Raw genomic sequence first — 21,573 nt, 5'->3', positions numbered from 1 at the left:
TTCATCGAAATTCTGCCACATGTGTATTCCACCAACCCGCTCTGCCACATGTGTATTCCACCAACCCGCTCACCACGCTGCTCCAATGAGCAGCGTGGTGGAATAAGCTCCAAACCTTCTCCTCAAAAAGGGAGAGGAGGCCTTAGCTCAGCAGTGGGACATTTACAGGCTGTTACTTACTTACTTACTTAATTTTTTTTATAAATCTGACATAAAAAAGTCAGAGGCAGTTGAAAAAATAATGTAATTAATTTGACAAAAAATGACACACATTGACAAACTTAAAAAAAAACACAAAAAGATTTAAAAGCGCTTACATTAAATATAAACATATAAACTCAATATTTATACGCAAATTGCGTATAAATAATGAGTTTATTTATTTACATTTACAACGAATGAACATAAAATAATACATTATAATATTATTATTGTAGAAAATTAAACAGAATTTCATAAGTAAAAAAACATTGACATACGCACAAACGAGTACATGTAGAGATATATCTTCCGTTTTCAATACTAAAGGTACCTTTATTTCTGTTAATATTATTTTTACACGTCAGTTATTTTTTTACATAATTAAAAGAAAAAATTAACATCGTTTTTCATTAAAACTGTCCAATTATTTGAATTTCGTATCCGAACATTCAACACCATTTTGCGTCAGGTCATCGCATCGGCGTAATAAACGACCCCAGCGGTATTATTTACGCTCTACATAATTATATTATCGTGTCGTTTCATGCGCCGTAAACACTGATCTCAGTATTTTATGTTGCATAATCCTTCATTACTTTTTATATTTATTATAATTACAACGGTATTTACAACAGTATTCGTAATTTATAATATATTCCTAAAAAAATTTTTGATGAAAAATAATTATATTATATATAAATAATTTTTGTCGATATTTGTCACGACGCATCACTAAAAGGGGCGATTGCGTCACTAACGCGATTAGCCTTGTATTTGTGTACGCAGAGCTCCCGTGCGTTGGATGCGACACTGGTTTTATTTGAATTATATCCCGTTGATTAGCTTTGCCAGCCGTCGTTCTATGGATCCTTTATACAGTTTTGCTTGGGGGACGTTAAATTTTAATTTGATATCAGGTTTAATTACATTTTACAATACTCTATTACATACAAACTTTTATTCCTGATTTATCCTGCTTAGGGGATGAACTATATAAATATTCTGGTAATAAAAATTAAAATTTATTGACGAACACGAGCCACAAAACTAATTTTAATTTTATTAGCTTCAAAAATAATGGATACAAAGGTGAGCTGAAGCTCCCATTCCTTAATAAATTTATAATATGTCATTATTTTTTTTAATATATGTATATATTTTACTATTTAAGCGTTTTATATCTACGTGACAAACGCTACGTAAATAAAAAGAAACAACATTCTCAGCGTAAAGTAATTTTATTCGATTAGACAAATGGCTTTTGTCATGACGTCATAAATTAGCCACTTAGATTTTAGTGGATATAATAAATTGTGCTGAAAGTCTCGCAGAAAACACTTAAGTTAATCATTTTTTGTATGAATAAATGAATTCAATTATAAATGAAATATATTCTTACCCGACTTAAAAAGCGACCGAAAAAGTGTTTGTAACCTCACTACATATAACTACTTCAATAAACTTCAAGCTTTGACGAGCCGGTCGGCGTGGTTGGTGGATGCTTGTCTTTGCCTTTCACGCTAAAGGTTGTGGGTTCGATTCCCACCCAGGACATGTAGTACATCAGTTGTCTGATTTCCATATTACAAGCTCTGTACAAGCAATTTGGGATGAGATGGCCGTGCGTGAAAAATGTCCCAGAATATTATTATTATAAAGCAAATTTTTTAAAGTATATGCTTCTAGATTGGTCCCTTTTTTAACTGGAAATTGTAAAGTGGAAATTCGTGTTGTAGGTACTTTAATTTATCAACATATCTATATTTTGCAAAAAAAAAATCATTAAATTAAATTTTCGATAAAATCAAAACAATAAAATTTTATTCTCAATCCTACGTGTATAACAAAAATTCATCCATATTCACACAATCACAGAATTAATGAACAATATGATATTACATTCTGGTACATTGGTTCACAACAAAACTATAAATCCAATAATCATTCGCTAGTGTAATATACAGCCGTATAGTGGTTTATCTCATAACGTATACGTCGGACGTTAAATCACAATGACGACAGAAGTATAACACCCATACTGCAGACTCATAACAATAACATTGCGTTATCACTGAACACTCGGGCTGCGGATATGGCTCTGTGATGACGTCATTAAAACGAAACTGTTGCAGAAATATATTATACCTAAATTGTTTAAGCACGAGAAACATAAAAACCGAGATCCTATCGAGCAGTAAATTGATAATTTAATAAATGGCTTTTCCTTCGTAGAACTAATAATAATTAGCAAATATTTACGCCCAAACAATTAGTAAATTTCCTCGTCGTACAAAGTTATTTCTAGTAATGTTGACATATAATTATAATAACATCTCAGGCCTTTTGATATGACATAAAATCTGACGTAACATCTTAGTTTCCAAGGTTCGTGTGAATAGTTAACATTTCTTACATCATCAATGTCTATGGGCGGTGGTGACCTAGGTCAGTACTTCAGGTGACCCATTTGCCTGTCTGTTTATCTTAACATATAATATATATGTATATATATACAAATAAGCTATAATTTATAAAAAAATCGTGACAAACATCAAAGAATACTGTTCATATTAATAGCCTTATATACTGCTATTATATATACTTTACTACTGTCTTATTTACGTTAGATATAACTAAAATGGCATTAATTTGTAGACAAATGGCTACAATGTTATTTTAGCATTGTTAGTGCTATTAAATATAATATATCTTTTGCGTCCTCGTAAATAATCCGTTCTGATTTCTTGGAAATAAAGTATTTATATCCCCATACTTTATTTATTAACTTATTATTTCTTATTTGTCCCCTTTTGTTATCTTTTCATTTTTTTCATATGATATAAAAAAAGAAAACATTTCTCATGCGCAACGCCTTTGTCCGCAATACAATATTTAATGTATAGTATGTTGTAAATATATAATATACTATATATACAATTAATTGTATACATAGCAGATTTATAATTTTTTTTTCCTTTTAAACATCATCAATTCTTCTGTATCCCTGGCAGCGTTACTACAGCACCAGTTTTACTGGTGGTAGGGCTTTGTGCAAGCTCGTCTGGGTAGGTACCACCCACTCATCAGATATTCTACCGCAAAACAGCAATACTTGATATTGTTGTGTTCCGGTTTGAAGGGTGAGTGAGCCAGTGTAATTACAGGCACAAGGGACATAAAATCTTAGTTCCCAAGGTTGGTGGCGCATTGGCTATAAGCGATGGTTGACATTTCTTACAATGCCAATGTCTAAGGGCGTTTGGTGACCACTTACCATCAGGTGGCCTATATGCTCGTCCACCTTCCTATTCTATAAAAAAAAAAAAGCGTGTATGCAAAATTTTATGGTTAAGTTATTAAGACCTGCAAGAGTAACAAACAAATAAATTCACTTAAGATTTCATTATATATATAGTAAGGATAAGAAGAACAAAAAATAACTCATTATCACGTTATTAAGACATCTTAAAACCATATTAGCATTTGTCAATCACAATTGAAAGTTTGCAAATTAACCAAAGTTTGAAACATTAAAATATGCAAAAAGCGTCCGTGTTTCAAACGACCTCACTCAGATATTTATACCCTCCCGTTTGACAGAGCCTACTCGGGTCGCTCATTTTTAACCAGAATTAATGGATGGTTCTAGCATAGAAATGTTTCATTTAAATTGTTCCATTATGATACTTCATGGTTAAGTAATTACATTGTGTTCATTGTGAGTTTATTGATAAATAATTTTAAAGAATATTTAATTCAAACCAGCCTAATAGAGGTAAAATAAAAATTTCTTTCACACTAGCACAATAATAATATAGAGAGCGTCTATATACTTTGTGATTGCATTTGGAATTACTTAAAGGCTCTCAAATATACATTAGTTAAGTGGGCTCTGGCAAGCACTTTAAAATCTTAATTTAACTGGGTTAAAATAAGTGTAAAGCTACCATGTCGGAATGTAGAACTCTGAAGAACTCTGTAAAATTATAATAATAATTATGTCCTGGAACATTATTCACACACGGTCATCTGATCCCAAACTAAGTACAGCTTGTACTTTGGAAACCAGACAAGTGATATACTACATATACTACTTTTATTTTGTAAATACATACTTATATAAATAGTTACACCCAGACTCAGGCCAAAAAGACATGTTCATGCACAAATGTCTGTCCTGGGTGGGAATCGAACCCACAACCTTCGGCGTGAAAGGCAAGTATCTACCAATCACGCCAACTGGCCCGTCATTAAATGTAACTGTCTGTATATGTCCCACCTTTGGCTTAAAGCCTCCTATTTTGAGAATAAGGGTTCGAGCCTAATTCAACAGGCTACTCCAATGCGGGTTGGTGGATTCCTCAAGATATTTTCCTTCATATGAATATTAATTCCTGATGATATTCCAAAGAAGAGACAGCTTTGTTATAGTAATCAACCGTTATTCAAAGTTTACAATTAAGACCAATACATTCTAAGATTAACTTCAATTTCTATTTTAATTTTTAGTATTTTTATTCAAATGGATAAAAAAATGTGTTAAAACGTTTTATCTTTCTTTTTATTTTCTGACCCTAAAAGTATGTCATTTTTATCGAATAAAGTGATAATTGACTGAACACTAGAAGACGCTGAAATTATGATGAGCTTAAAGTACCATTATACGGCTGATAGTAAGTATCATTAATGGGTAATGAATTGTAAAGAAAAGTAAACTCAATGTCGCGTTAAATCCAAGCCTGGAGCTGATCACGCATCAACCCATGCGGGTCAGAGGTCGCTCATACTTAAACGGATAATCCGTTTCGTAGACAACCTTATATTCATCCAATCTAAATTGACCCACCATTTCCCCTTGCTTCGAAAAATTGAAGACCAATCCTCGAACTTCAGCCAGTTTTAGGGGCTCAAAGTTAAATGGAAGAGCTTTATCAGGTCGTAAATTTGCGGATATCTAGCAAACGTCAAGCCGTCTAAGGCCCTTACAAAAATTTCATAGATAAATATCGTATATTTTAGGTCAGTAGTAAACTGTTTGTTATTTTTTATGTGACGTTTCGGGATTTAGTGAAATTAATAGCTTGTCTTTCTTGCCCCTTGCCTCTTTAAGGTCATCCTTTGTCGAAGTTTTGTTTTTATTGCGTTCAATTTTGGCTTGTTTTAAGACTTACATATAAAACTATATTTAAATCGAATAACTTAGTATCTAATTTTATATAGTATAAGGTCTTTAGTGATTAAAAAGTATCAAAACAATCTCATATTTCTGGTGACTTGAAAAAATTGTATGAATGAAATCGCGTAATATATTGGAATAATATATATATTTGATGAATTGATGAATATATGATTTTATTAAATCAGTCAGACCAGAAATTTCATACTGTCAAAAAAATAATATAAATAAAGTATTTTTTAATTCAAATTTAAATGAACTTATTCATAGTCAAACAAAAACTACTACAGGCTTAGAAAAGAAAATAAATTGAGATAAATTAACGAAATAAATTCACCTTTCATTTTTTTATAGTATAGGTAGGCGACGAACATATGGGCCACCTGATGGTAAGTAGTCACCAACGCCCATAGACATTGGCATTGTAAGAAATGTTAACCATAGCTTACATAGCCAATGCGCCAACAAACTTGGGAACTAAGATGTTATGTCCCTTGTGCCTGGAGTTACACTGGCTCATTCACCCTTCAAGCCGGAACACAACACTACCAAGTACAGCTGTTTTGCTGTAGAATATCTGACAAGTGGATGGTACCTACCCAGACGAGCTTGCACAAAGCCCTACCACCAGTAACATTCAGACATTATACATATTCAGTCCCAATGTGTGGTGACATACAAATTCACTAGTTGCATAATGACCTCTTGCACATAGCAGGAAATACATTTTCAAAATCAATTGTAAAACAAATCAACTGACTATTACAATTAATTGTCCAAAAATCCGAAGCCTATTGTGAAATAAGGCGGGAACATAAATTTAACAACAATAATTATTGCCTCCGTTTGCAGTATTTTATCATTGAATAAGATTTATAGTCGAAGATAAATTGTGCTTTTCACGAGATTGCGATTAAAGATAAATTAGATTAAGTAGTCTTTAATAAAATTCTTTTCGCCTGTTTCAATTTATCGAATTAATAATATTATACTGAAGTGGTTGTATACTATTTAGTTTTTAAAAATTGAATTGTTCTAAAATTGAAAGTTATACTGATACTCAAATATATAATATCCTGGGACATTTTTCACACACGGCCATCTGATCCCAAATTAAGCTTGTACAGAGCTTGTGCTATGGAAACCAGACAACTTATATACTACATATACTACTTTTCTTTTTGTAAATACATACTTATATAGATAATTACACCCAGACTCAGGACAAACAGACATGTTCATGCACACAAATGTCTGTCCTGGGTGGGAATCGAACCCACAACCTTCGGCGTGAAAGGCAAGTGTTCTACCAACTACGCCAACCGGCTCGTCAATATAAGTCAATACTCAAATATATCCTCTAGTAGTTCCACATTATCGTTCGAAATTCGACATATACCGCTGCAACAAAAGGTTTTTAATAATATAATCGCTTTCACTGCTATAGACTGCTAATGGCTGCCGATATCGAAATCACTGGAAAGGGAGAAATCGGTTAGAGTGACATCGTTATTTTTAAATATAAACCCTCTCCCGGTTCAAATCTACGTGTACCACAAACGTTTGATAAATAAAAAATTGACAATACATATCGTCAAAAATAAAACTTTTTCGCAAATAAAAAATAAATCCTTAAACTAGCACTCACAGCTTAATTTAAACTGAACTAGGTCACAAATGTTCACACGCTTTGACAGCTGTGAACAGCAACTTTAATACAGACGCAAAAACAAGTATAACATATAACTCTTGCAGTTGGGGACTTGTGGCAATATGTCCTTACCATGAAAAGCCAAATACAATAATAATAAAATTCTCTTTATTTAAAATTATTTTTGTAATTCATTGCTGTAAATAAAAAAAAAGTCTAAGGATTTTTATTCTCAAATTATGAACTTCATTTATTTTAACTTTTCTTTTGAAAAACTTACGTTTTTGTTAATTGTTGTATATTTTATTAAATAACAAAGAATCTTTTAAATAAGATATATCCTAGATAGAATAATTCGTAAATATTTAATTACTACATATTTATAATTACTTATTTGAATACTGCATTAGACAAAAGTCAATTACGCAAAATTATATACATACATGTGCTAAATAAATATTCGATATATGTTTCCTGGAACAAGGTACTCGTTTGTATAATAAGATTCCCCTGATATTTTGAAACTTTGCCTATTATCATATTTAAATCTGATGTTGCAGTTGCTTAAACAATGTATCTTCTTACATTATCAGCCTGTGAATGTCCCACTGCTAGGGTAAGGCCTCCTCTCCCTTTTTGAGGAGAAAATTTTGGAGCATTATTCCACCACGCTGCTCCAATGCGAGTTGGTGGAATACATATGTGGTAGAATTTCAGTGAAATTAGACATATGCAGGTTCCCTCACGATGTTTTCCTTCGCCGTTAGGCACGAGATGAATTATAATCACAAATTAAGCACATGAAAATTCAGTAATGCTTGCCCGAGTTTGAACCAATGGTCATCGGTTAAGATTCACGTGCTCTTACCATTGGGCGATCTCGTGCTCTATCTATCTTCTTATGGATGATGAAATATAATATGGATGATAAGAAAGTGTACAGTTTGTATTTGTTGATTGTCATACAGGACATGAATTAATTCAATTGCATACACTTGACTACTTATTTCTTTTGAGAAAAGTATTGACTATTGATTTTCTCGCTGGTGCTTTTCCATTGAATCGAGATTTCGAAAGAAGAAAAGTGCTTATATCAATAAGAGCCTTCTTGAATAAAGAATAGAATTTATTTTAGTGTGACTAGAATAGATTATTAATTTGATCAATACATTATGTGAATTATAATATATTTCATAAAAACATAATAACTTCAATATAATTTATATATGTTATCTTCAAATTTAAGCGATCCAAGATAATATAACAAAACGGATTCAATGAATTGAAATACAGAAAGGAATTGAACACACGGTCATTACTTATCATTACTGAACAAGTGCGGTTGACGTCGTTAGCGCCGACCACTTTTGTAATTTGCCAACTAAAAGGGTCCACAATTTATGTTCCACCTGTCTTTACCAGTTGAGGGCCGACCCTATTTGAGTCCATATGGGACTGCCCTAACTGTTAACACCTTTGTCAGTTTATGTAAGGGTGCTTTACTAAAGGGTCCAGCTTTTGTACAGTGGTTTTCCTTTCACATTAGAGAAATTGAAGGGAATTTTATATTTTCTCTTATATAATTCGCTTCGTTGGTCTAATGATAGGGATATGGGCTGTGCTATACGTACGCTTTGACCGCTGCTGTTGATTAGATTTTTTTTATGTCTAGACGGTTGTGTATTATACAAGTATATAGTGTTTCAATAGGTGTTGTTTTTTGCTTTTTGGCTTTTGCTTATATAGTATTTTCTATTGTTTATTACTAATTTTAATATAATATTATTGTATTAAAATTTTCAAATAACTTAAATGAATGAAATATTTCAAATGTTAACAAAATATGTCAGTAATTATCCCACTGTTGGAACAAGGACTCTTTTCTCCTCACGGAAAAGCTTTGGAGATTATTCCACCATACTGCTTTAATATCGCTTGGTAGATTTACACCTGACAAACTGTCAAGCAGCACAAGCAGATGCATGCCTGGATTTGCACCCGCAATCAACAGTGAAAATTCACATTTTTTTTTTTTATAGAATAGGAAGGTGGACGAGCATATGGGCAACCTGATGGTAAGTGGTCACCAAACGCCCTTAGACATTGGCATTCTAAGAAATGTCAACCATCGCTTATAGCCAATGCGCCACCAACCTTGGGAACTAAGATTTTATGTCCCTTGTGCCTGTAATTACACTGGCTCACTCACCCTTCAAACCGGAACACAACAATATCAAGTATTGCTGTTTTGCGGTAGAATATCTGATGAGTGGGTGGTACCTACCCAGACGAGCTTGCACAAAGCCCTACCACCAGTAAACAACATGTTCTAGCCACTGGGCTTTTTTTTCGCGTATCCAAACAACAATTTGTTAGACATTATACATCCACCTATATTCACCAATATGTAACGTAACAGCACGATGAATCGAACATAGTACAATTATCTATATTTTTTGTCTAGAATACATTAATAGCCCAATAGTTTAATGAATACTGACCTCTTGAAATATTATACTCATTACAGTAACAGCCTGTTAATGTCCCACTGCTGGGCTAAGGCCTCCTCTCCCTTTTTGAGGAGAAGGTTTGGAGCTTATTCCACCACGCTGCTCCAATGCGGGTTGGTAGAATACACATGTGGCAGAATTTCAATGAAATTAGACACATGCAGGTTTCCTCACGATGTTTTCCTTCACCGTTAAGCACGAGATGAATTATAAACACAAATTAAGCACATGAAAATTCAGTGGTGCTTGCCCGGGTTTGAACCCACGATCATCGGTTAAGATTCACGCGTTCTTACCACTAGGCCATCTCGGCTTTCCTAGTACATTATTTCGAGTTGAAGAAAAAAATAGAAAAATACTCGACGTAAATATTCAATTTAATGTATATAACATGAATACATTGCTTATAGGATGGCTAGTGTACTTAAAAAATGAATAAAACATTATTTTTTTTAAATTAATACTTCCAAAAATGGTCTAATGAAAAACATGAAACAAGAGCTTTCGTCCCAGCACTTAAAATCTCATATGAAAAAAGGTTCATTCAAATATTTAAAAATTATATACTACATATACTAAATTAAATTTTGCTATTTGTTTAACAATCTAAACAAGGTTTTGTTATTATACTTTCAAAATGAGCTGAATTTTCAAAAACAATGGGCGCGATACTTTCTACTCACAGCTGGTGAAAGCCTGCCGCGATATCGTTCGGAGGACTCTTTTGGTTTCCAACCAATATTTTAGCCCAAAGGTCTGATATGCTCAGATATGTCCAGTATCATCATAGTATCATTTCAACAAGGCAGCTTTTCCTGTTACATCGATGATTCCAGTCTTCAAGCAATTTTGTCATATTCCTTGCTCGCCATTACCATTCTACACTTTGTTTTATGATCCAATACTCTATCTGTATTCCGATAGAATGAACTAACAATTCAAATTAGACAAGGACACAATAGACTCGTTCAGAAGCAAACGCTAACGTACTCCATTGTTCAATAGTTGCAAACTGGGTTCCCAATAAAGGTGAGAATTATCTTCATCTATATTCAAGGTGAATTTAATAGAGCTTAGTATGTACGGAAAAAGTTATGGTTAATCTATACATAAAGATGGGTGCTTATTAGTAATTTTCTCGGCTTCACAAAGCCAATATTTTTGAGCAAATATAAATTTTTGTAGGACTGAATTTTGTTATTCAGTTACAAATAAATTAAAGTTCATTCTTTAGTGTTTTTTTTTTATATTTGCCGGGAAGGCAAATTACTCTACTCCACCTGATGGTAAGTGGTAGTACAGTCCAAACGCGACGACGGCCAGTACAGTCACGAAGAATGTTCTGCATTAGCCCTCTTCACGCCTAGTTTGCAGGAACCCGGGTTGTAAAAGGAGGGGAACACGTGAGCTGGTAAAGAATTTCATTTTTTGAAAGTGCGACTAAGAATTAGACCAGCCCGCTCCATCTTAGACTGTATCTCACTTTCCATCAGTTGTGATAACAGTCAAGCGCTAGCCTATACATTTAAAAAAAAAAGAAAACTCTGGAAAACTGGGAAACCTCTCGAAGTTGTTAGTGAATATACCTACCTAGGACAGATAATACAAGTCGGTAGGAACAACTTCGAGAAGGAAGCCGATCGAAGAATTCGCTTGGGATGGGCAGCATTTGGCAACCTTCGTCAAGTCCTCAAGTCGTCTATACCGCAATGTTTGAAGACGAAAGTCTTCAACCAATGCGTCTTATCTGCCATGACATACGGTGCCGAAACGTGGACACTAACTGCGGGACTAGTCCACAAATTCAAAGTCGCTCAGCGTGCTATGGAGCGAGCTATGCTCGGAGTATCTTTGAAGGATAAGATCAGAAATGAGATTATCCGGAAAAGAACCGGAGTCACCGACATAGCTTGCAAAATTAGCAGGCTGAAGTGGCAGTGGGCTGGTCACGTATGTCGTAGGACCGATGGCCGTTGGAGCAGACGAGTCCTAGAGTGGAGACCGCGAATCGGCAAGCGCAGCGTGGGGCGCCCTCCAGCCAGGTGGACCGACGACCTTAAGAAGGTGGCGGGCACCAACTGGATGCGGAAGGCGGAGGACATGGAGCTTTGGCGCACCTTGGGAGAGGCCTATGTTCAGCAGTGGACAACGATTGGCTGTTGATTGATTGATTGATTGGGTTGTACCTACCCAGACGAGCTTGCACAAAGCTCTACCACCAGTGTTTCTTGTAGGCAAGCGTGCTACATCCTAGACTGTATCGATGCTTTATATCAGGCAAGTCAACGGTCAAACGCTGGCCTATATGTTTAAAATATATATATTTGCAGTATTCATTTAAAAAAAAATTTTAAGGCGTCGATCCCGGCCACCGCGAATATTTTCAATAAAAACAAGCCTTGTGAAAAACAAACACACGCATATATTATTGTATGTGTATTTTCTTTTTCATGACACAATTATTTATTTATAAGATTAATATTCATTGCAGGTTTCATTTCAACTTCTCGCTCAATTTCAAATAGATCGCACGTTTCAAGCATAATTTAATATTAATTTAATTTAAGACACCTTTACATTCAGACTCAGAATTAAAGAAAAATTAAATGACTTAATATCTTTGAGATAACTTAACCGAATGGCCGATTTCATAAAGCCGAATTCATAATTAATTTTTTTTTATTTCATTAAGCCTCTACAAGTAATTTTAAATGTCAAAAATTATAATTGTAATTTTAAAATGCTATCACATTAGAGTAGTAGAGGTAGACAGACTTGCCATCGTCATGTGCCTATGCATGTGGTGGCACTAAGATGTTTTGTTCCTTGTGTCTTTATTTACACAGGCGCAGTTACCATTGGAGAAAATCATTTGCAATATTAACTATAATAATAATTATAATACTCAAATGTTTTGTATATTTCACGTATAAAACGACGTTAGTTCTTACGGAATGTAACTGCTGTTCGAAATATGGATTCCACCGAACTTGATTGAAAGTCATCGAGACATTCAGCAATTACTATTGTTAGTAGCAATTTAAATATAATATTTATTTTAATTAATCAAACATACTACCCCTCAAACTCAAAAGGCTATCTTGAGATACTAAGGCATATATTATTGAGAGACGGATCCAGGTATGAGGCCAATCAATACTCAAAGACCGAAGTTAATATATTTTTATTTACGACACGTCACAATTGTTTGAGTACCCAATACTGACTTATTGATTAATGTATTACAATAATCGAATAAGAAATTGTTATGATTTCGTCATCATGCCAAATATGGAGTACAATTAAAAAGGCGTAGTGCCGACGGCACAGTATCTTTACCGTGCTGCCCATTCCTTTGGTGTAAATTACACATTTACATAATTGTTACTCTTATAAGTTTTTTTAATATTATATGCTGAGCTTAATTTGTGATTATAATTCATCTCGTGCTTGACGGTGAAGGAAAACATCGTGAGTAAGCTTGCATGTGTCTAATTTCACTGAAATACTGTCACATGTGTATTCCACCAAACCCGCATTGGAGCAGCGTGGTGGAATATGCTCCAAACGTTCTCCTCAAAACAAAGGGAGAGGAGACCTTAGCCCAGCAGTGGGACATTCACAGGCTGTTACTGTACTGTTTGTTAGATTTGTTATTTCCTAATCCAAGTAAAGAGTAGTCAGTTATTTCAAATTTTGTCTTTACCTCATTAATCTAACCAGTTTTCGCTCAGTGGTTAAAATTTGAACAAATTCGATAACTCTTACTGTATGTAAAACATAATTATATAAATGTACGTTTCCATTTTTTTTTCAAATCTTTTTTTTTTCTATTTTATTAATAACATCAATTGAGAAACATAAGCAAAAAGGTACTATATTATTTGTGTTTGCCTATTTATATGAATATAATATATCTTGCGATTAATAAAACAAGTTTTATAAAAACAAAAGCTCTCAACTGTTTTATTAAAATATAATTGGATAAGAGATTAAAAATGAACCTTAATAAACAAAATGGATCTATTAAGGCCGCAGAAACGCTTGACAAATGCGACAGTTGAAGTAAACACAGATAAATGACGCATCTAGAAGTGTCGCCAACGTAATTAACACAGTTCACTCGCTAGTACTCTGTTAGACGTCATTATCATTAACACGCTGACAGAAAATTGTTATGTAGGTAGATTAGTAAAAATAATCGTAGTGGTCTTTTGTGACCTTTATTAATATATTTAATAGATAGAAATAGTTTTTCAAAAAAACGTTGAAAAAAAAATTGAATTAGTTAATAATATTTTTTAATATATAACTACGAATATTATTATCACAAGAGTAACTTCTAAGTTTCTTGGCTATTATTCTCGTTATAATCTACATTCCAATTCAGTAGCAACTTTTAATTTTATTTAAAATTGTAAAATTACGACTCAGAAAAGTATTATTTTATTTTCGTTTTGTTTAACAATAAATAAATCCACATTACGAGGAGCAAGTTATTTGTTGATATATTGTTGACAACTTTAAAAGTCATGATCAAAATCTTCATAATATAAATTCACTAAACTAAACAAAGTATATCACAGGATAATTAAAACGGTCACATTGATATCAACGAAAAGGATCACGTTTCGTTCACATTTTTTATTATCAGATACATTTCTTAACTCTCAACACACAGGTCACGTACTGTATTTCGCTGAAAAACAATATGGGGACGGCAAATTGCAAGAGTGTCATCACTGGGAATTAGTTGTTTTGTCTGTCCAAGTTTTATTACTAGTTCTTGTATTAAATAATGCTTAGAATTTACTTTTGTATTATTTTCTTCTTACTAATCTTTAAAGTCTTGAAACGTTTCATTCGTAATTAGTTTGTATAAATAAAAGAAAAATGTGATGGTTTTTATTAGAATTAATGAAATTAATTCTTTCACCTTTCATGTGGTAAACATAAAACTAAAACTAAAAATGCTTATATGCTTTTGAAATCACATTTACATAGATTCACGTTGCGACACGTGCTGCATATGATAACATGAACAAAGATAATAAGATGAGTTGCTAAAAGAAAAAAGTTTAACAGAAAATTAATACTTTTCAAAAGAAAACATATCACACCGTCAGCAGGTCACCACATATATCAAAGTTATAAACCAGTTTTATATATCGTAAATACTGCTTCAGCTGATTTTAAGTGCTTCCAAGTTTCATGGCTCGGGAAACGTTGCTCATGTTTTATTAACAAGTAAATTTCTATAATCTTTGAAGTTTCCTCTCGAGTAATACCTCTTAAACTATCCAGACTCGAACTTTAAAAACGATAATCATGCCGTTAACCTGGAGAACTGAAGTTGTTTCGAAAATCTTCCTCTCAAATTTATCATACAGTAATATGAAGAACTATACTTAAAATTACGCTTTGGTAAGGAGTAAAAATATAATTTTAATTTCGATAGATTAGAATGAGGTTGCTGTTTACAATATTGTAGATATAGGTTTAGTGGGAAAACCCTTAAAAAGCTCAACAAAAATAAATAAGCCACTAACATGTTTCCGATTTCAGTATAAACATTAGATATTTAGGTATTTACTGAAATACCGCAAAAATAAAACGTTTATTATAGCAATAATTAAAATAAATACAAAAATTTTGTGAAATGACGAAAATATGTTTTATTTAAATGAGTCTTTTCGATGCGATTTGTGATGTTATACATACCCTGTTCATATTATATATCTCTTTTTCGCCTGAAAAATAAATATTTGTATCCATAAATAACAACAGAATACCAGTTCATATTTTACCAAACACCAATTTATTTCATTTTTGTTGCAGGCTAAAGCTGAAAAAATATTATGGTTTGAGAAAATGTGCTGATCACCACAAGATGGCTGTTATCGTCGTACTGTTGGCGCTTCATTTAGCCGTCGCAGCTGCGGGAAATTGTACTACGTAAGTCTTTTCTGAAATATTTATTTTTTATGTTAATGAACTTATAATGTTAATAATTTGATGTTTCCTTCATGGCATTCATCTTCTGCACTGCTATGAAATTTGACAACTGTCACATCATATCTAAAAAACAATATAGGTATGTCAGCTTTGTTTGTCTCGTAGCTGAAGACCACTAAAATAAGTCCGTAGACTTCTAGGTACTGGGTACAAACCGGGTACTGGTCATGCTGAAAAAAATTATTGGGCTTCACAATCGAAAAATTCTCTGTATCAGCAACGAGTCTGTAACTTGGAATTATGTTCACTCTTGCGCCTCGGAAAACACGTAAAGCCGTTGCTCCTACACCTGAATTCCTTCGGATCGGATTATGAGAATGATGGAATAGAGAATGCACTTGTGTTTGCACACACATTTGTGCATTATAATAAGCCCTATGAGCTAGTCTCGGAAAAATCAGGACATATAATCATTATCTACAGTAATTTCTTAAAGTTTTTTAGCATTTCTAAAAAAAATAATAATCTATGTATGAATTGTAATAAACATATCCACTCGAAATCTAGAGGTAGGCTAAACAAACATTTCTCGCCTGTCAACACACGGCTTTACCGAAAATATTATCTCCATATGAGTAATTTATAGACGTTAATATTGTTTTTGGCGAGCTATGAAAATAATGTTTCCGTTATAGAAAAGTGCTGTTATCCGAAATAGCCAGAAATAATAATAATAAGAGCCTTTATTCCTGACCAAATTACGGCAGTCTTAATTTATAAAATAAAAATTAAAGCAAGTTTAATTAATATATTTAATTCAATTAGGTAAGGTAGTACAATTCTTCCGCAATTAGTTTGTTAACACAAATTCAACATAAGTCTGCCCTATTTTTTTACATTATTTCAGATAATTCAAAAATGTACTTGAATTTTAGTATTCACAATATGCTTTATTAATAATAACTTTTTATTATTAGCTTTTAATTATTTCTTTACTCGTAATATTTTTTATTATAGGTAGCAGACTGACCATGGGCCACCTGATGATATATGGTCATAGATATTGGTACTGTACGACATATAAACGATTCCATACGTCACCGATCACATCAAACTTGAGGATTAAGATATTTTAGTTACAAATCAACAAACAATATCCTAGTATTGCTGTTTGGCGGTAGAATATCCGATGTGTGGGTGGTATTTATCTAGACGGATTTGTACAAATCCAAGTGTGAAGTATTATAACGAAATATATCATGGTAAAAAAAAGTTATTTTATATGCATAAAAAATCTTTGAAACACATTAGCACCTTAAGTGTAATCGTAAGATATACATTATATTCAATATTTGAGTTAATTAAGAATACAACAAATTTTGGAAGAATTAAATTATTGCTGCTGCATAGCTGTGCTTTATATTAAATCTTGTTACAAATATTTTAGATACTATATCGTAAACTTTAATCACAAGATGAAAAAACCCGCCTTGTCACTAACACGGTTCTAAATAAACAACCTATACCGAACCCTCGGAAGGGTTGCTAACAATAGAAAAAAGTTATAGGGGTACTTTAGAGACCTTTGAAGCACTCTCAAAGCAGTCGTCAAGTCACTTCAATTAAATAGATGACTTTCTAAAATAAATCGACTTCTTTTCATCATTCAGTCGGAATTCTTTGTCAATTTCCACGATAATTATTTATTTATATTTTCATTATTACTTTCACTTCCCTAAAAAGACAATAAAAAGTACCTAAAGGTTAACTTATTATTATTTAGTTCATAGAAGTTGATACAGTTAACAATGGTAGTTTTTTTACTTTACTAAGATGCAAACATACCATAAAAATTTAAACAGGCACTTTAAGATGTATAAGCATTTCTTACACGTGAAATAAGCCCCAAAACTGATTATTTTACGGACATTATTTTTCCTACTCTGACATTTGGTTTTGAGCTATTGACGAGCTTTAATTTGATCAAATACATATTTTATTGAATATTTACAAATAGTTCAACAAATAGGCCACCTGATGGTAAATGGTCATATCACCCATCGACCATAGATATTCGCACTGTAAGAAATATTAACCATTCCCTACGTCGTCAATGCGCCACAAACCTTGGGAATTTAGATGTTATGTCCCTTGTGTCTGTAGCTATACTGACTCACTTACCCTTCAAACCAGAAGAGTTGTATGTATTGCTGTATGGTGGTAGAATATCTGTAAATAATAATAGCTAAAATAATTCCTACAAAAGACTGCATAATCCTTATTAAATTCGACGTATGAAAATGTTATAGTTTGGTGTGTCAATCATTATATCAAGAAAAAGGTTGTATAGCAAAAATGTCAAGACTGTCATAATTACTGAAATGGATACGTCGAACGCCTGGAGTCTGAGGTCATTAGCAGTGTCCATCACAAGCGTAATGCTGACTTTAACAAGATATGGAGATAATACAGATACTTGTTACGCTATCGTAACGGTTTCATTTTTAACAGTGTGACAATACTTTTTGTTACTTTTCGTGTTTGAAGTAGGTTAAATTATATACGACCTTTTCTGTGAATGTAAACAAATAGATAAAAAATAAAATTATATAATACGAAAAGAGTGAAAAAAAAACATGACTTCTGTATCATAACGACAGTGATGCTAGTTACAGTGTACATACTTTTGTGTGTTTAATTTTGTCTATTAGATATTGACTATTTTGCCATCTAATTGGAAATAATCAAATGAAAAACCATCTGTTTAGCTTGATCAGAATATTTTGCGCTCAAATAGCGTAGATACACGGCAGAAAAGAGAAAAAAAAATGCTAATAATACAAATATTTTTTTAATCACCTATACTAATATTATAAATACGAAAGTAGCTTAGTATGTTACGCCTAAAACGCAATGAATCGATTTTGATATAATTTTGTATGAAGTTAGCTTGAAATCCAAGGAAGAACTCCCTCCCTTTACACGCGGCCGAAGCCACTTGTGAAAACTAGTTAAGTATTTATATAATTCCATAATTCTAATATTATACAAGTACTTTATACAAAGTATATTATTAATTAAATCTTTATGATTTTTGAATATAATATAACAGCCTAAAAGACTAATAAAGATCCTCTTAAGCCAGTATTTAAGTTAATAAACGTTAATCTTGATCTTATCTCACTACTTTATTAGCTCAATATCATTGTCATTTGTCGACTATTACCAATTTAACCTAATAATTTCTTCGATATCTAAATTTGCTTGTATATTGTTCATTTGTCAGTAACAAATTACTATTTCAAAACAATTATATACTAATTTTAACAATGAGCCCATTCATTCATTTATTTAAATTTGGAATAGATTTTCAGAAACCAGCGTTCGCGTTTTCATTGGTTATAATATATAAATTAATTAATTTTATTTTTATCATTTTATCAAGTACCCGCATTGATAGAATAAGGATTTAAATAAATCGATTATAGTGAAAGATAAAAATACTAAGAAACATATTGCCATTTTTGGGCCAGGGTCTTCGCAGGCCTACACGCCCATCACAATTTTAATTTATATATTGTTTTAGAAACGCATAGAGAAGCATACAAATATTATTATTTTTAGTTTATTAACATAAAATAATATATACGATATAGAATATACGATCAGAAAAACTGTTAACAAATTACAATATTCCAGAATATTACACAGCAGAACTTGTGTCATAATGAATGCACAGCTTGTTACGCAACATCGCACGAAAGGTTTCAAACAGTTTTGAATTCAATCAATCAATAGTGCAATGCATTAACCACTATCAGCACATTAACAACCTTCTGTACTAAAATATATTGCTGTATAAACGGAGCACACCTATTTTTTACTATATATATACCGCCTACAGACATTGGCACCTTGAGAAATATTAACCATTAACGTAACCAACCTTGGGAACTAAGATGTTATGTCCCTTGTGCCTATGAGTAACTCGCTCCTCCAACCGTAACACAACGATACTTATTACTATTTGGCGGTGAAATATGTGATCAGTAATCATTAAGTCAAATAATTCAACACAAATTTTGTCTACAAAAATCAAAATGAATCATTGCTATCTACTCGCAATGTTAAATATATGTCAACGTTCGATGTTTGTTAGCTTATTATTAACACTACGGCATAGAAAAACGGTTTTCCAATTTTTATATTTATTTCATCTCGAAGCTTCACTGCGAGTTCTTGAATATGATTTATGGAATATGAGCGATCAACAAACAATTTCATCAGCTTTATAATGTCAGTATGGATTATTTGTTATTAACTCTTATAATCTTGTATAAGCTAGGTACGTACTCAGTTTTCTTGCTTTTTTATTAAATAATCATACCCATCATACATATATAAAACAACTTCTAGAATCCAGTTGAGTCATAACAAGGATCCAAGTTAAGACGTCGTTAGGCGAATGACTTTTCAGAATAAAATTAGTCCTCTGAAGACCCCATTGTTTGCAAGTCGTTTTACAACACCCCGTGGCCTTTGAAAAATGATTATCGCTTAAGTTTCGTAGCGATCATAAAATTTTAGGGCACCCTACACAACCTAATGAAACCATTTTAAGTAGAATTGTAGCCGATGTCACTGGTGAAAATAACATCGTAGCGCTTTAGGAAAATAAGTCCGTTATAATTAATATTATGATAAACAAATCACAAAGAGATTTAACAGCTAGCGATACTGATTATTTTATACTAAAATTAGAGCTTGTCCCTGCTTCGTATGGGTGTCTATCTATGCCATTCTTAGGGAGTATCTACGTCGAAAAGAGTAGCTATGTTAAAATCAATTGGACCTTTAGGTAATCTGTAATATGTTGCTTATAAATTATAAGCGATTAAAAATTATTTCAGGGCAAATAAATTAACTTTCAACAACTTGCCGTTTGATATCTCTAGAAATGATATATATGAAATTAAATTAATTTGGAATTAATAATTGTATTCCTTATAAATAGTATAGATTATAAATAGTTTATAAGATAATATGTAAAATGTTAAAAATGCGAATTCGAAATTCGAAACAGACAAAAAAATTTCATTCATTCGAAAGTAATGGTATTTTAAATGAAGATCTCGCGATGTTTTTGCTAAAACAGCTGTATTTTCACTCACACTTGACATATTTTTGCATTCGTTCGCCGGCGTTAACCCAGCGTTTTTCATAGAAGAACGTTTCATATTAAAAGCGCGGTTTCTCTTTTAGAAGGTCACGAGAAACTGAATTTGTGCCGTTTAAAAGTAAACTTCCCTCAATTGATGCTTACGCCAAAAGTATTTTGTTGACGAAATCAGAGCAAGGTCACATGGCACGCTTTGAAGTTCATGTACATTCTCCCAATTAAAACTTTTTTCACTATTTATGGATAAAACTCTTAAGTTATTTAAAATTACACTGAGTTCGTTAAAGTAAAGATGTCTTCAAAGAGGAATTTTAAATTTTAAGAAGATTCATTCTTCTTCTTCGAGTGCCACTCCGACTAGCGAAGGTTGGCAGTCAGCTTTAAATACTCCTTCTTGTTCTTCGCGAGGCGAAAGAGTTCGGCAGCACTCACGATTCCCGTCCATTCACGGATGTTGCACAGCCAAGAAATTTTTTCTGCACCCAACAGCTTTCCTTCCGGTAACTTTTCCCATCATAATCAGTTGCAAAAGTTCATATCTTTCATGCTTAAGCACGTGTCCGAGATATGCAACTTTTCTCTTCTTGATAGTCTCCAGAAGTTGCCGTTTTTGGTTGACGCGTCGCAGAACTTCCACGTTCGAGACCTTTTGAGTCCAAGAAGATTAATTGATTCAGTATAAATAAAAAAAATCTCTGTATGGGTCGTCTAATTTGTTAATATTTTAAGAGAACGATAAACATTTTTAATATTACCTTATTACATAATTATTTGTATTAATCCTCACCTTTTTTTTCATTCTCAACCAACCTTATTAACTACTTTAAATTGAATTGTATTTGTTTAATATGTATTTGGTATCTAATGAGAATTTGGTAAATAGAATACAATTATGTACAGT

The 21,573-nt window shown here is 32.6% G+C and overlaps 1 protein-coding gene across 1 annotated transcript in view; it reads left to right on the top strand.

Moving 5' to 3' along the window:
* The window catches only part of LOC126772775 (C3 and PZP-like alpha-2-macroglobulin domain-containing protein 8), a 225,646-nt gene that overhangs the window by 68,672 nt on the left and 135,401 nt on the right, over positions 1-21,573 (top strand). Inside the window, exon 2 of the mRNA XM_050493340.1 lies at positions 15,377-15,493. Within this exon, the coding sequence (XP_050349297.1) occupies positions 15,429-15,493 (65 nt within the window). The 5' untranslated portion in view covers positions 15,377-15,428. The remainder of the gene's footprint in view (positions 1-15,376; positions 15,494-21,573) is intronic.

Source organism: Nymphalis io, chromosome 13, assembly GCF_905147045.1.
Source record: "Nymphalis io chromosome 13, ilAglIoxx1.1, whole genome shotgun sequence".
In the NCBI taxonomy this organism is placed as follows: Eukaryota; Metazoa; Arthropoda; class Insecta; order Lepidoptera; family Nymphalidae; genus Nymphalis; species Nymphalis io.
This window is presented reverse-complemented; position numbering and strand designations above follow the sequence as displayed.